The sequence below is a fragment of the Mastigoproctus giganteus genome, chromosome 1 (genome assembly GCF_048544385.1).
Source record: "Mastigoproctus giganteus isolate SK-2022 chromosome 1, ASM4854438v1, whole genome shotgun sequence".
Lineage (NCBI taxonomy): Eukaryota > Metazoa > Arthropoda > Arachnida > Uropygi > Thelyphonidae > Mastigoproctus > Mastigoproctus giganteus.
In genome coordinates, this window is record NC_143575.1 from 38,287,525 (window position 1) to 38,304,502 (window position 16,978).

General features: G+C 37.6%; 1 protein-coding gene across 1 annotated transcript in view; it reads right to left on the reverse strand.

Annotated features, from left to right (window-relative positions):
- Positions 1-16,978, reverse strand: part of Arpc2 (Actin-related protein 2/3 complex, subunit 2) — a 93,580-nt gene that overhangs the window by 24,503 nt on the left and 52,099 nt on the right. Inside the window, exon 7 of the mRNA XM_090379609.1 lies at positions 10,922-11,048. Within this exon, the coding sequence (XP_090235735.1) occupies positions 10,922-11,048 (127 nt within the window). The remainder of the gene's footprint in view (positions 1-10,921; positions 11,049-16,978) is intronic.

A 16,978-nucleotide genomic window follows, 5' to 3' on the forward strand; every position in this document is an offset into this window, starting at 1 on the left:
CCTCAAAAACAGAAGCTGTCACTTTATGATTTGACTTCCAAATCACTAGTAAACTAATTTTAGATATACACCAAACGAAAAAATCAAGAACCGTGTAACTCCGAGTTCGCGTAAGTCAGGGTATTACTGTATTACTAAAGTTTTTTATTTTTTTAATAATTGGAATGTGTATTAATTAAGTACTGTTTTTCAGAAAATAAAGTAAAAACTAAAAATTTTGCTTTTTTATATATTATTTTTCTATTTTATATAATTTTTTTAGTTTTCTGCTTTTAGGAAATTTTTGAAATATTTTAAGGGAAATAAAGCCACAATTTTAAGGGCATTTTCCAAAAATTTAGTTTACAAGCACCTTAGCTGTACTCATTACAATCAGAAGTAAACTTTTAGTGACAATGTATGTTAGTATGAGGGCTATTCGATAAAGAATGATCATAAATTTTTGTGAACTGTATTGCTTGCTTTTCTAGCTGAACTGTGGAATTTAAGACCAAACCAATCTGGAGCACATAGCAACTGCGCATAATATGACCTTTGCTGTCAGTCAGTTTATGCCTGTTCAGTTTCACTTAGGTAACAAGGGATATGACGTGAGGAACAGTATGATGCTGTTAAATTTTGTTTCTGCCTCAAGAAAACATTAGATGAAGCGTACAAAATGTTAAAAGAGGCTTATGGTGAATCTGTGCTATATGCTTCCATGTAGCACAGCTTGTAGGTGGTTTAGAATGTTTAAAGATCCCAAAAATTGTTTAGAATGAGTCAATCACAAAAATTGACAGTTCTGATACACCAACCACTGCTGTCACTATAGAAACCATAAAAACACTGCTTCTGTAATCATGAGGGAAGATCATCATATAAGTAAAGCAACTAGCAGGGATGTTGAGAATATCAGCACGAAGCGCGCACACAATATTGTCCATGACCATTTGCATATGTTGTACGTGCTGGATTCCAAGACTACTCACACCCGAGAAACAGAAATTTCATATGGAGGTTTGTCAAGAGCTGCAACAGGTGGTTACTGAAGATGGTGAGGATCTGCACAAAGTGATAAGGGCAGATGAGACATGGCTTTGTGTTTTCAACCCAGACAGTAAGCAACAGAGCTCTGTTTGGAAGTCTATGTAATTAGCAACACTGAAAAAAAGTTGTAGCTTTGCAGGAAAGGTTATGGTCATCTTGTTTTTTGACATTCAAGGAATGGTTTACCAGCACATTGTGCCATGTCATATGACTGTTACAGGATCTTACTACAGAACTGTTCTGCACACTTTGCAGGATCGCATTCATTGCAAACAACCACAACTGCACACTGGTGGGCAGTTGTGGTTGTTTGCAATTCAACAATAGGATAATATAACCAAGTAAAACAATTCTGCCATTTTCATTCTTATCAACAAGAAATAAATGCATAATAAATAAATAACAGTGGTAGATTCAGAACTGGAGTTAGAACTTGTTGAACTGGGTGTACAGGGCTCACATTCCATGTTTTGTCCATGCACCTAGAACTGAGTGGATTTAAGCATAGATGTGATAAGCAGATGCTTACTGTTCCAGAATTGAAACCATTGTTCAATGTTCAGAAAACATCGAAAATATAGGTGGCATAAAAAAAATGAACAATTTTAAATTATTTTTTGCTGATTTTTCATATTTTTTTACACCTGACAGGGTTAAAGTTGAATGATTTCATTACAAAATAATAATAATAAATGCTTATCATGTACGTATTGGGAAAGAAAAATGTAACTAGTAAAAACACTGAGCATAGATACCAGTTTTTCTTGCAGAGAGTAATATGTTTGTGTATTTTTACATCAAATGTACTCCAAAAATATTACTGTCTAAGGTCACAAATGAGATAAATTTATATTACCTATAAACCAAATTTATAATTAAAACTTACTATTAAAGTAATCCAAAATCCCTTTTTATAAACTTTTTCCATATTTATATAATGTATTTCAAATCTCATTTAAAGTTTTATTAAATTCCTTTGGAGTCTGAGATGTCTTCATAATTTTTATAGTTCCACTAGACGGTGTAAAGTTTTATTAAATTCCTTTGGAGTCTGAGATGTCTTCATAATTCTTATAGTTCCACTAGACGGTGTAAACTGTTGTGGCATTTGTTGTACTCATAATTAGTGCAAATTTAGAATGGTTGCAATAGTTTACTTCTAGTCAAAATTTACTTCTTATAATTCTGTTAGGTTACTTTTTCCATATTTATAATGTATTTCAAATCTCATTTAAAGTTTTATTAAATTCCTTTGGAGTCTGAGATGTCTTCATAATTCTTATAGTTCCACTAGACGGTGTAAAGTTTTATTAAATTCCTTTGGAGTCTGAGGTGTCTTCATAATTCTTATAGTTCCACTAGATGGTGTAAACTGTTGTGGCATTTGTTGTATTCATAATTAGTGCAAATTTAGAATGGTTGCAATAGTTTACTTCTAGTCAAAATTTACTTCTAATAAATTCTGTTAGGTTAAGTGAAACTTATTTGGAGGGTAAAACTTTTTAATTTGTTCAGCATTGCTCTATTTTGTAATGTACAGATTAGCATATCACATCTGCTTCCAGTGCTAATACAGTGAAACCTACTTCTAGTGGCACTATTAAACATCACCCTCTGCTGAGTGGAGGATTTTTGTTGACCCCATCCTATCTGATGTGAACAGCAAGCAGTCAATCAGCAACCCCCCCAAAACACTAATTAAGTAAACACCTTTTACTGTAGACAAATTTAATTCGGCACACTTTTTAAAGGTTTATTATTCTGATGACAGTTGCCTAAACTTAAAACAAGTTTAGGCAACTGATTCAATATTATATAGTTAAAAAATTCAATATTATAGTAGTTAAAAAAATAATAATAAATAACTAGAGGGCTTCGCCCCCTGCTCACTTCTTTTGATGAAGTAAAATAAAATACTGTACTTACAGAAGCTTTCGACACAGTGTCGCTCTTTGCTACGAATACATAAATACATTATATATGGAAATCAAGCATGATACCGCCTGGTAATTTTAGAATATTTGCTGATGCTATCGAGGCAGTGTTAGGTGGGTCGGAAAACTGCTAGCTTGGGGGGAGACAAAGACCAATAGATTGACAGTAGCCACTGGCAGAGGTGAAAGAGATTCTTGCACTGCTTCTATTAGAATGAGCAGAAGCCTGAAAAACAAGATGCATGATATTTCAGAGACTGCTGGGACCCATTGCGGTACAAGTAAACACATGGGTTGTGTTAGGGTAGCTAAGAATAGAAACAGGTGCAGGTATACTCGCGTGTACACCAATGCTAGGAGTTTAGTAAATAAATTTGATGAATTTGAGGTATTGCTCAAAACATCAAAGGCAGATATTGTTGGGATATCAGAGACGTGGTGTCACACAGATATAAGGGATGCAGAACTGGAATTTGGGGAGTACGTCTACAGAAAGGATAGACAGGATAGGAAGGGGGGGAGGGGTTATGCTATTAGTTAAGAAACACATAAAAACCAAGGAAGTGAAGCCAGTCGACATCGCTGGACAGTGCAGTGTTGAGTCAGTTTGGTGTGACATAAGCATTGGGAGATCAAAATTGAGAGTAGGAGTGTGCTATAGGCCTAATGACTCTGATAAGTATAATAAGGAACTGTACAGGGAAATAGAGTGGGCCAGTAAATCAGAGAGTCTTATAATGGGAGATTTTAATTTCCCAGATATTGACTGGAATTTAGGGGCTGGTTACTCACGCACTAGCAGGGCTTTTGTGGATTTATTGGATGATTGTTTTCTACATCAGCATGTTCGGGAGGCAACTAGAGGGAGTAATACTCTTGATTTGATTATCAGCAGTGATTCTTCATGCATTAAGAATCTGCAGATAAATGAACCACTAGGTGGCAGTGATCACAGTGTGCTGAAGTGGGATTTACTCAAAGAGGTAACTACCATTAGGGGTAAAGGGAAGGGTTATTGCTTCCGTAAAGGCGACTACGATGGACTGAGACAGTATTTAAATTCTATACAGTGGGACCAACTGATGATGTTACCAACAGCAAATTCAAAATGGGAAGCATTCAAAGAACTTATCTTGGAAGCTACTAGGCTTTACATACCAACTAAGAAATATTGTTCAAGGTTTAGGCCAAAATGGATGTCAGATGAACTAATGAGGCATATGGCAGAGAAGAAAAATGCATGGGATACTTACAAATTAACACATGACACAGAAGCCTATGATAGATACAAGTTGATATGCAACCAAGTTACAAAGGAGGTTAGGCAGGCGAAGGCAGATTACGAGAAATCCTTGGCAAGGGATGCAAAGAAAAACAGCAAAGAGTTCTTTACTTATGTAAACTCTAGAAGGAAGGGGATGAATCAGATTGGTCCACTTGATATTGATGGGTCAACTGTTGATGATACTGCTCAGGTAGCTAACAAACTAAATGAATATTTTGCATCGACATTCACACATGAGGAGTTATTCAGCAAGGGGAATGCCAGAGGTGTATTCAACTCTAGCAGTAAGCTACAGAATCTTGAAATAACTGGGAGTAAAGTGGAGGAGAAACTGTTGAAGATAAACACAAGAAAGGCACCCGGGGTGGATGGGATCTATCCAGTTATATTAAAGGAGGCAGCAAAGGAAGTAAGCAAACCCTTAGCCATAATTATGAGAGCTTCCTTGGACTCAGGGGAGGTACCCATAGACTGGAAATGTGCAAATGTGACCCCAATTCACAAAGGAGGATCAAAGGCTGACACAAGTAATTATAGACCTGTGAGCTTAACTTCTGTTCCAGGAAAATTAATGGAGGCACTGGTTAAAGAAGCACTACAGGATCATTTAGACAAGACTTCAGTTATAGCTCAGACACAGCATGGTTTTGTTAAGGGAAAGTCTTGCCTGACCAACTTGATTGGATACTATGATGCAGTCACAAAAGAACTGGATGCAGGGAATAACTTTGATATTATATACTTGGATCTTAGAAAGGCTTTTGATACTGTTGCACATGGAAGACTGCTACACAAATTGGAGCAGTGTGACATTGGAGGCAAATTGCTGCTATGGATAAAGGGGTGGTTGAGGGGGAGAAGACAGAGAGTGGTAATCAATGGACACTGCTCATCGTGGACTAATGTTATTAGTGGAGTCCCTCAGGGCTCAGTGTTGGGTCCATTATTGTTTTCTGTATTTATAAATGATATTGATGATGGTATATCAAGCTTAATGTCCAAGTTTGCAGACGGTTGGCAGGGTTGTCAAGGACACTACTGACACTATGCTGCTGCAACAGGATCTGGAAAGGTTGAGCAGATGGGCTGAGAGGTGGCAAATGAAGTTTAACATTGACAAATGTAAAGTACTACACATGGGAAACAGCAACCCCAGAGCAACGTATCAACTCTGTGGTACTACACTGACAGTGGTAGAGAATGAAAGAGACTTGGGGGTGGTTGTGCAGGCAGATATGAAGTTCTCTGAGCAGTGCAGACGGGCTGCAAGAGTAGCTCATGGAGTATTGTCAATGATATACAGGAATTTTTCTAGCAGGGATAAGGAGGTGATTATTCCCTTGTATAAGGCAATGGTCAGGCCACACCTAGAGTACTGTATACAGGTCTGAAGGCCTCATTTCAAGAAGGGCAACAAGATTAGTGAATGGAACAAAGGGATGCTCTTACGAAGAAAGGCTTAAGTTTTGCAAATTACAATGTCTGGAGACTAGGGACCAGCGAGGTGATCTGATAGAGGTGTATAAAGCCTTGAATGGTTTGAGCATGCTCAATGCTGATGGGATTCTTCCTCTAGCTCAGAATAATCACCTGAGAGGGCATAAATTCAAATTGAGGAAAGACAGATGTAGGATAGACGTGCAGAAATTTGCCTTTAGCCAGCGGGTGGTTGGTTGGTGGAACAGACTTCCATCCCTTGTAGTGGAGGTTGATAGCCTAAATAAGTTTAAGGCTCAGCTGGACAGGTATTTCGAACGAACAGAGGGGTGAAGTGGAAGTGGTTTTTTTTTTTTTTTTTGGCTGATGCTGCATAAGCTTGCTTTCTTGTATCAAATGCCTCTACTAATGCTAATAAACATAGCGCGTGACCACGCTTAAACAGAAGCTTGTTTTACCACACTAAAACAAGCTTCTGTTATGTATTACCACATAACCCGCATCTCTCTTCTTCCATTGGCTAGCGGGATTGCCATTGGTTGGCTGGGACCGCCTTAAGTAATAAATATCAATATCAAATATCAATCTCCCATTGGCTGAATAAATATCACTAGGAAAAAAATTATTTTAATGTACAGAAAGATAATAATAAACAGTAAGATGCAGATAGTTGTCAATTTCTGACTTTCAAAAAGCTGCAGATCAGGTATTTGTAGTTGGGAAGAAAACAGAAGAGGTTTTTTGGTCAAAAACCAGCAAAAAACAGGAGGGAAAGATTTACAGAAAAAAGCAGGAGCTATTTTTAAAATCTACACTGCACTAGGAATCAAACTTCACTGACAAAACACAAATTTTATACTGAAATACAGCCATACGATTGTTTACCAGTACAGCATGATTTTAAACCATTAGCTTACCTAATATTTTTCTATCTGTGAATTTCTGTTTGGATTGTCTCATAAACATCAACTGATTATGACTGCTTCAAGAAAGATACTGTAGCACTTTGCACCTCTTCTGAAACGTTAGTGAAACATTTGATTATATAATGGCACTACTCTTCAGACGTGGCTGTCAATAACATTTCCAAAACGGCACCAGAAAGAAAAAATCTGAATTCGTGTTTTTTTTTTTTTTTTTTTTTTTTTTTCCCCCTCACTCGGTTGAATATTTTCTGACACTCAGCATTGAATTCCAATGGCTCTACAGGGCTGTCCTGGGGTATAAACAGAAAATTTGTTGTATTTTTAATCAACTTCCTCACACATAACACATGTAACATCAGTAAGAATGACTGTCATGTGGTTGCCTTCACCTGCAAGGAGAAGGCATAATGTCTTTTTACACCTTACAGAAATGGTTATCATACAACTATATTATTCTTTTACACATATTACAATGTGTGACACAATATATAACACAAGCTTTGTTACCCAAAGTATGTTTTTTATGTGTGTGCTATATCTAAACTTGCAGGTTAGATGAAGGTAACAATAAGTGATCCAAGCAATTACACCATGGGACATTGGAGTTTGTCAGTGTCTGGACTCACAAACATCTGCATACAGGGAAGGCAGTGGAGGAAGAAGTGCAGTTCAATTGATGCCAAAAATTTGGACACGAAGCCCCCAAAGTAGACACTTTTGTGATAGAAATAAACTCTTTGCAACAGGAAGCATAAAACATAATCCAAGGACAGGAAGGCCATCAACCAGAAATCAGCAGTGTTGAATTTACTGTGAAATATGATGCAAGGTTACCACGTATTCATTAATGATCATCCACAGACCTTGGAATACCTTGTTCGGTGCAAGGAGAAGGCATAATGTCTTTTTACACCTTACAGAAATGGTTATCATACAACTATATTATTCTTTTACACATATTACAATGTGTGACACAATATATAACACAAGCTTTGTTACCCAAAGTATGTTTTTTATGTGTGTGCTATATCTAAACTTGCAGGTTAGATGAAGGTAACAATAAGTGATCCAAGCAATTACACCATGGGACATTGGAGTTTGTCAGTGTCTGGACTCACAAACATCTGCATACAGGGAAGGCAGTGGAGGAAGAAGTGCAGTTCAATTGATGCCAAAAATTTGGACACGAAGCCCCCAAAGTAGACACTTTTGTGATAGAAATAAACTCTTTGCAACAGGAAGCATAAAACATAATCCAAGGACAGGAAGGCCATCAACCAGAAATCAGCAGTGTGAATTTACTGTGAAATATGATGCAAGGTTACCACGTATTCATTAATGATCATCCACAGACCTTGGAATACCTTGTTCGGCAATGCAAACACATGAAGATTAATTTATTTTAATTCATGCATTAGCAGACAATATAAACCAGATAGAATGGGATACCTGTGCAGGGATGATTAGAACATCTGATACAATATCAAAGTTGCTTTCAGTGATGAATATGCAATATATCAGACCTGCTGATTACAAAACACATTCTAGTCCAAGGAGATTTTATATTTTGTAGAGGAATTGAAGCACTGGATGGAAATAAATGGCAGTTTTGGCTGTATTTCTTTGTTAATGCAGCTAGACAACACACATCTGAGCATGTTGCAAAACTAGCTTGCACATAGCTGGAAATCTTTAGAAAGTAAAGATGATGTCCAGTTCTAACAAAACAGAGCACCAGCATTATGCAGTCACTATTAGGGAATAAATACCTTAGTGAGGTTTCCTGGAATGTCAGATTGGCTATGGATTGTTACCCTCTACCTGCTCCATTTGACTAGCCACCTTAAACTTACCAACATATGATAATTTCTAGGACTTCATAAAGATTACTGTACAGCAGCACTATGAAACTACTGACAATCTTAAACAAGCATGGAGACTTGCTTTTAATCGTCACCAACACAATTCTCTGTAAAATTTCACACAAAATTATTTTGTCACGAGAATGGTTGCAAAAAAATATATTCAACTGGCAACTAAGACTGTCATATGTTAGACCATACATCGTAATATGTATAAATGAGTACTACAGTAACCATAATTATTTTTCAAAAGTAAAAATATCTAAGAAATAACCCCATATATATCTAATAAACTTCTGCTATTATGGGCAAAAATAACAGGCAAAGCTAAGGTTCATAGCATTCATACCAAATAATTTAGTAACCTAATTACCATAACAATTAAGCATAGGTACAGTTCAAGAAAAAATAAATTCTTGATTAAATTTGGAAATATAATACAATCAAATCTGGCAACCTTAGGACTCAACCCTTGCCATATTTCAGGCAGTTATATCATAGACACAGACACACGCAGTTTAAGGGCTTTATGGCACACGAATGAAAACAAGGGCATAATGCACCAAACCATGGCAAAGTTAAATACATAGTTTAACTGCATGACTGTGATTGAAGTTTAAACTGAGTTGTAGAGTTGTATCCATTTTAGGAAAGTAAAAATTTTGTCCATGTGTGTTGTATCTGCTAGATGAGCAACAGACACAGCAAAACTGCTGCATTTCAATACTACAGCTTGCTGTTATATAGCACAGTATGTACAAATATATCCTACATTGAAAGCAAACATACAGTACATGGACAAGTATTATATACTATAATATACACTGACGAGCCAAAACATTATGACCACCTACCTAGTATGATGTTGGTCCTCCACAAAACAGCTCGTACCCGGCGAGGCATGGCTGCTACAAGATTTCTAAATGTGTCTTTTGGTATCCAGTACCAACACGTAACCCAACAGATCCTTTAATTCCTGTAAGTTCCGTGGTTGAGACACTGCAGAACAGAGTTGCTGTTCCAACACAAACCACAGATGCTTGATGGGATTGATGTCTGGGGAATTTGGAGGCCAAGGCAATACTTGGAAGTCTTCCTCATGTTCCACGAACCAGTCTTGAACAATCCGGGCAGTGTGGTATGGTGCATTATCCTGCTGAAAGGCGGCAATACGAGACGGGAAGACCGTTGCCACGAAAAGGGTGTACCTGGTCAGCAATGATGTTTAGATAGGTGGTAGACGTCAGAGTGCCTGGCACATGGATGACTGGACCGAAGGTATCCCAGCAGAACATCGTCCAAAGCGTGACACCGCCGCCATCACCTCCCCAGGTAAATGATGCACCTGCCTGCCCACATGGTGCAACAGGAAACATGATTCATCGGACCAGACGACTTTCTTCCAATCACTTAAGGTCCAGTTTTGATGCTCGCATGCCCAGTGTAGGCACTGTCACCGGCGAACTGCTGTTAGCATGGGCACTCGAAGCGGCCTGTGGCTATGCAGTCCCATTTTCAGCAGGGTTTGATGTACTGTGTTGTGACACATTACTCCCATCACCAGCATTCCAATTACCGCACAGCAGTCGCCCTTCTGTTGCCATGTACCATCTGGGAGAGCCTTGGCTCACCTTGAGCATCGATGAGCCATGGCCTTCCAACACCTCGCTGGCGGTTCGTGGGTTTTCCCTCCTCCGACCACTTTCGGTAGGTACTACCACTACCATGGCTGACCATGAGCACCCCACCAGCTGTGCCGTTTCGGATATGCTCTGTCCCAGTCATCTGGTTATTACAGTTTGGCCGTTGTCAAACTTGCTTAAGTCTGCTGCCTTTCCCATCTGAAGAACAAGAGTAACACTGCTTAACGGAGCTCAGTATCAAGTGTTTTTCATACAGTGTCCCGACCTGCACACGTGCCATAGTTCACCTGCAGTTGCTTCGAATTGAGTAACAACTCGCTGGTCATAATGTTTTGGCTCATCGGTGTATATATATAAAAATAATAAAATAAAACTTCCCCTTCCAAAATATACTATACACAGTTGATAAACAAATGTTAAAATTCTCACAAATTAAAAATTATAAAATAGCTAATGCTGTTCTGACCTTTTTCAAATATGAAAGTAGGAAGAATTTCTTATCTTATCTTCTAAATCAATGGCAGGTTATATGATGTCATATGTTTCAAAGTAGTGGGATAATACCAAGCCAGTTCATGGAAGTTTTTCTGCTTTTGGGCATTAAGACTACTGCATTTACCTGGCAGTTTAGTAAATGTAATGGCTGAAAAATGGTGGATCTAGGAGTTTTGACTACCATTCATAAAAAAATAAGATCTTAGCATAAATGGATATATATATATATATATCTGGTTAAGCTAATATTCGCAAAAATAATTTGTAAGATTTCAAGGAAAGCAAACTATTAAAATGAATACTCACTCACCAAAAGTAATGTACCCGATATTATCACCAACCCGTGCATCTGTATTTTGCAATTCTAAAGGTGGCTCCCTATGACTGAACAACACTTGAGGAGCTGTATGGCTAGCCTTCCTACCTTCTTTGAATTCCTATAGAATTTTGGAATAAAATAAAGCATAACTATTTGATGACTCAGAAAGTGAAAACAAAACACGTTTTTCTAAAAAAAAAAAAAAAAACACCAGTATTATTTGTTGAGAAACATGCCATTATAACTTGTCTCTTCATTATTAAAATTATTGTGGGAATACATGTAATGTGTGTACACACACACACACACACACACACACACACACACACACACACACACACACACACACACACACACACACACACACACACACACACACACACACAAAGGATTGTTAAAATTAAAGTATCCCTATGTAGAGGGCTCTGGAGTGAGTTCTAGGGCTCGAACTGAAGAGAAATTTGGACCACAGGAACAATAAAGAATGCACTTGCCATTTACTGGAAAAAAAAAAAAAAAAAAGTTACAAAATTTGTCACTATATGGCACTGTGGAAATACAAATCACTTGAACAGTGCTACAATTGTTCAATGTGTCCTCCATTTTGGTCAACAACAGTTTCCATTCGAAGAACAGCATTTTCTACAGCAGAACGTAACATGTCAACTGGAATAGCCAGTACATGATGTCTAATGCTGTCCTTCAGATCTGCCAGAGTTTGACACCCTTCCCGATAAACCTGGTTCTTCAAAAAATCCCACAACCAGAAGTCACACGGTGTGAGGTCCGGTGATCGGGGTGGCCAAGATGTCTAGAAACAAGTGAATGTGGGGTGGCACACCATCTTGCATGAATATGGTATCCTGAAGGCACCCACATTGCTGCAGCTCTGGTATTGCAAAATTTGCCAACATTTCATAATATCACTGTCCAGTGATGGAAACAGGTGCGGGGTCCAGTCAGTGTTACCTGTTCAAAAAAAATGGCCCAATCATGAATGTGGCCGTAAATCCACACTGTCACTTTTGGAGAATGCAATGGGACCTCTTGGATAACTCGAGGGTTTTCTATTGACCAAATGCAACAGTTGTGCGTATTCACTTGTCTATTTAAGCAGAAGTCAGCTTCACCACTCCAAAGGATGTTCCGTGGCCAAGTGATATCCACTGTCATTCGCGCCAGAAACTGAAGTGCGTATGTGAAACGAATATCTGCATCACCGTGCTTTAGCTGCTGTAGCATGTGCACCTTGTAAGGATAGTACCGCAACACCTGATGCATTACTAGCCTTACAGTGAAATACGGCATGTCCACTTCACAAGAAACAGGTGGCACACTTGCTCTACCACATGGAGATTGACTTGATAAATCGACGACAGCCATAGCCACATCTTCAAAACGAGAGGAGTCTACTTGTTTTTGAACTCTATCTGGTTGAACACCAAGATGTCCTGTCGCTTCAAATTTTGGATATCCAAAAATTTTTTCTTATTTCCATATTTTTAATTTGCCATTGCATCCATCTCTTAGTTCAATTAGCATTAGTAGAGGCATATGATGCAAGAAAGCTCATACAGCATTGGCCAAAAAAAAAAAAAAAAACACCCCACCTTCCCATTTCACCCATCCATTCGCTCCAATTGTTTGAGTTTTGTCTTGAATTTATTTATGTCCACTTCCACAACGACAAATGGAAGTTAGTTCCAGCAATCAACCACCTGCTGGCTCGAGGCAAATTTCCGCACATCTATTGTACAACTGTCTTTCCTCAATCCGAATTTATGCTCCCTCAGAAGATTAATATGGGTAAGAGAGAATCCCATCAGCATTGAGTATGCTCAAACAATTCAAGGCCTTATACACTTCAATCAGATCACCTCGCAGGTGCCTAGTCTCGAGACACTGTAATCTGCAAAACTTAAGCCTTTCTTCCTAAGAGCTACCCTTTGTTCCATTCACTAATCTTGTTGCCCTTCTCTGTACTCGTTCCAGCAGCTCTACATTCTTCCTAAAATGTGACCTCCAGACCTGTATACAGTCCTCAAGGTGTGGCCTGACCATTGCCTGATACAAGGGGATAATCACATCCTTTTCCCTGATAGAAAAATTCCTGTATATCATTGACAAGATACCATGAGCTACCCTTGCAGATGGTCTGCAGTACTGAGAAAACTTCATATCTAACTGCGCAATTACCCCCAGGTTCTTTTCATTCTCTACCACCCTCAGTGCAGTACCACACAGTTGATACATTACTCTGGGGTTACTGCTTTCCATATGCAATACTTTACATTTGTCAATGTTAAATTTCAGTTGCCACCTCTCAGCCCATCTGCTCAACTTTTCTAGATCCTGTTGCAGTAGCATTCTGTCATTAACAACCCTGCCAACCTACGTGTCATCTGCAAACTTAGACATTAAGCCTGATATTCCATCATCAATATCATTAATAAATACAGAAAACAACAATGGACCTAACACCAAACTCTGGAGGACTCCACTAATAACATTAGTCCACGAAGAGCAATGGCCATTGATTACCACACTGTCTTCTCCCACTCAACCATCCCTTTATCCATAGCAGCAATTTGCCTCCAATGACACACTGCTCCAGTTTGTGCAGCAGTCTTCCATGTACAACAGAATCAAAACCTCCCTAAGCTCCAAGTATATGATATCAAAATTATTCTTTGCATCCAGTTCCTTTGTGACCACATCCAATCGAATTGGTCAACAAGACTTCCCCGTAACAAACTCATGCTGTGTCTGAACTATAACTGAAGTCTTGTCTAGATGATCCTGCAGTGCTTCTTGAACCAGTGCCTCCATTAATTTCCCTGGAACAGAAGTTAAACTAACAGGTCTGTAATTACTTGTGTCACCCTTCGATCCTCCTTTAGAAATTGGGATCACATCTCCAGTCCATGGGTACTTCCCCCCGAGTCCAAGGAAGCTCTCATGATTATGGCTAAGGGTTTGCTTGCTTACTTCCTTTTCTGCCGCCTTTAATATAACTAGATAGATTCCATCCACCCTAGGTGAATTCTTTTTATTCCATTACTCAATCCAACGTCGGGCCTCAGTAGGGGTCTGGCGGCTAAATGACCAGATGAACAATGGTACAAGGCATCACACATATACAAAGTCCATACACTTTTAAATCTCTGGCTTTTCCAGTCAACTGGTTCACCCACAATGTAAACTACACGGAGATGGGGGAAACCCCTGGTACCGCTTGACCCTAAACACACTTACTCAATTCCATAGGTTCAAACAGGATTAACAACTGCACTATATAAAACTGTCTTTAAAATCTAATTTTTATTTTTCTCCAAATGAATTTATTTAATTGGTTTCCTGCTGTATTCAGTCTATTATTTACTTACAGGTCTAATTTTCCAATTTCTTTAAAACCTGTATTTAGATAGACAAAGTTACTGCTTGTTTCAGTTTTCCAGTTTAGTCTATACTCTAAATTTTTCTGATCTCTATCAACTCTCATAACCTGTTTTCACGTGGGCTAATTTTCAAGCAACATTATTTAGTTAATTTATTCAGATACTCTCGAAGATCTTGCAAGCTACTATTTAACAGTGCAATGACTTATGTAGAATGCTAATTATTCAGGACAGGCTCCCTAATGCAAAATAAGTGGAAATGTGAATGAACTGAAGAACTTGTAAACAAAAGAAATGCAGCTCCCTATTTGTAATGATTTTCACTTATTAACCAAATCTATCTGGGATTTGGTTAAAGAAAAAAAAATCTCTCTTTAATATCCTATCTGAATCATACCAAAGCCTTCTGATCCAAGATTTGAATATGCAATGGTTGCTGTTAAATTTGTGCCATATCTGCTTTTCATAATGGCACCGATCTTTCACACTGTGAAAATATTACTATGAATTGCCTGAGTGAGTGTTCCACCACAAAGACATTAATGGCATTATTAGAATTGGTATTAAAATAGCAAAATGATGAAAGGAAGCAAAGTAAAAAAAAAAGTTGTTTCCTAATTGAGTTATTTCTTCTAAATATTTATCTAATCTTTAAATCTATATAAATTCACTGACTAAAAGTAAAATTTCTTATAATAATAGTCTAGAACTAGCTTTCCTTAATTTGAACCTATGTCCCCTTTTTTTGTCATCCTAGAAAGAGAAAATATTGCCCCCGCCATTAAATCTGATCAACTCTTTTAAGGCCTCAAATGAGATCCCCATGCAGACACCTGGTTTACAAACTGTGTAGCTTACAGAAATGGAACTATTTCCTACAAGAGTATCTCTTTGCATCCACAACCAGTCTTGTTGTTGTTCTGTGTATCCTTTCAAGCAAGATATTTTTCTTGAAATGAAGTTTCTGGACCTGTGCATAGTATTCAAGATGTGGACTGACCATTGATTTGTACTATGGGATAATCAACTCTTTAGCTCTACTGGCAAAATTCCTCTACATCAATGAAAGAATTCCACATACTAACCCAGCAGCTTTATTACACTGCAAAGCAAACTTTGCAACAGACCATATTACAACTGCTAGATCCTTTTCAAAAGTGCTGCATGTGTTAGCTTCAACTAACAATTTAATTTAAGACTGCTGTTGCATTTACTAGCATTAAAGATTAATTTCCATTTTTCAGACCAGCTATATAATTTATCCAAACCTTGCTATAGCAATACAATTCGGTTGTCCCTTTTTAACAACACTCTCCATCTTAACATCATCAAATTTTGGCAAGAATTTGCGATACTATAACTGATATCATTAATAAAATAATAATAATAAATAAATAAAAAAATGCCACATATTCCAGCATAAGTTGATCTCTGAAGCTCTTAAAAACTGTCTAAAATTTTATTATATGCAAAGTATAAAAATCCTAAACTTGAAATAAAGATATGTTGTTAGGGTTAGAAAGACAGAATTAATATAGATACATTTATAATTTATTACATATAAATTTTTTTAAATAAAATCATAGATAGTTTCTTACCTTTTAAAACTCAAGAATTTGTTCATCGATTCATGGAATTTGGTGGGAGTTATGTTTTTAAGGTTAAGAAAAGTAAATTTTCAAGGGGTGTCAATTTCTTATAGCAAACATGCTTCTGTATTGGGGCATTATTTACAGAGAAGTCAATTTAAATGCAATACCAAACAGGCAATAAGGAATGACTTGGTTACATAATGTACACATAAGGCATCAACAAGAGCAATGTAAAATCATTGCCTATTCCTGTAGGCTTGGTTTTGTGACCTTCCACACAAGAGAGTACGGTATAATTTTACCATTATCTTTACAGTTTACTAAAATGTCACAATGTACATTGTGCCAGCTTGACCTATGAACTGAACCACACTGAATCAATCTGGACTGGGAAAGGCAGAGACATTTTTTGGGCTTTAACTATAGCTGAATTAGTCAGCTGCTGGCAAAGGTTGCTTGACAAATTACCCAATTTTTCTTCCATTAAATTGGAAGAAAATGGCTCTTAAAGCCAGGTGGTTTTCATGCAATTGGATGAAAAACCAATAATGCATATGTGTGACAGAAAGAGCAGAAATAACTGAATTAAAAAGTAGATTGGTTTTTAATTCAGATTTTACTGTAATACATCACTAAATGAGACATGAAGGATAACTATAAAAAAGGAAGCTGACTTGAATTTTTAAGGCAAAAAATAGAAGTCAACTTATATGCAAGAATCAATTTATTTGCCAGAATACATGGTATATAGCATAGAAACTTGAGGAACTCCACTCATAACAATAGCCCAGTCAGAGCATAGCCCATTTATAACTACTCTTAATTTTCTATCAGTCAACCTTCCCTTTCTCTACTGTGGTAAACCACTCCAGTGTAACACATCTTCAGGTTATGCCCAAGATGTTCATGACAGGACTATCAAAGGCCTTTGTAAAATCTAAATTACAAGGATTCTTCCTTCCATCCAGTTTTTCTGTAACTACCTCAGACTGGGTAGACAGCATCCTCCCTTTAACAAAACCAAACCATGTTGTGACTTCTAATATTATGACTATTAA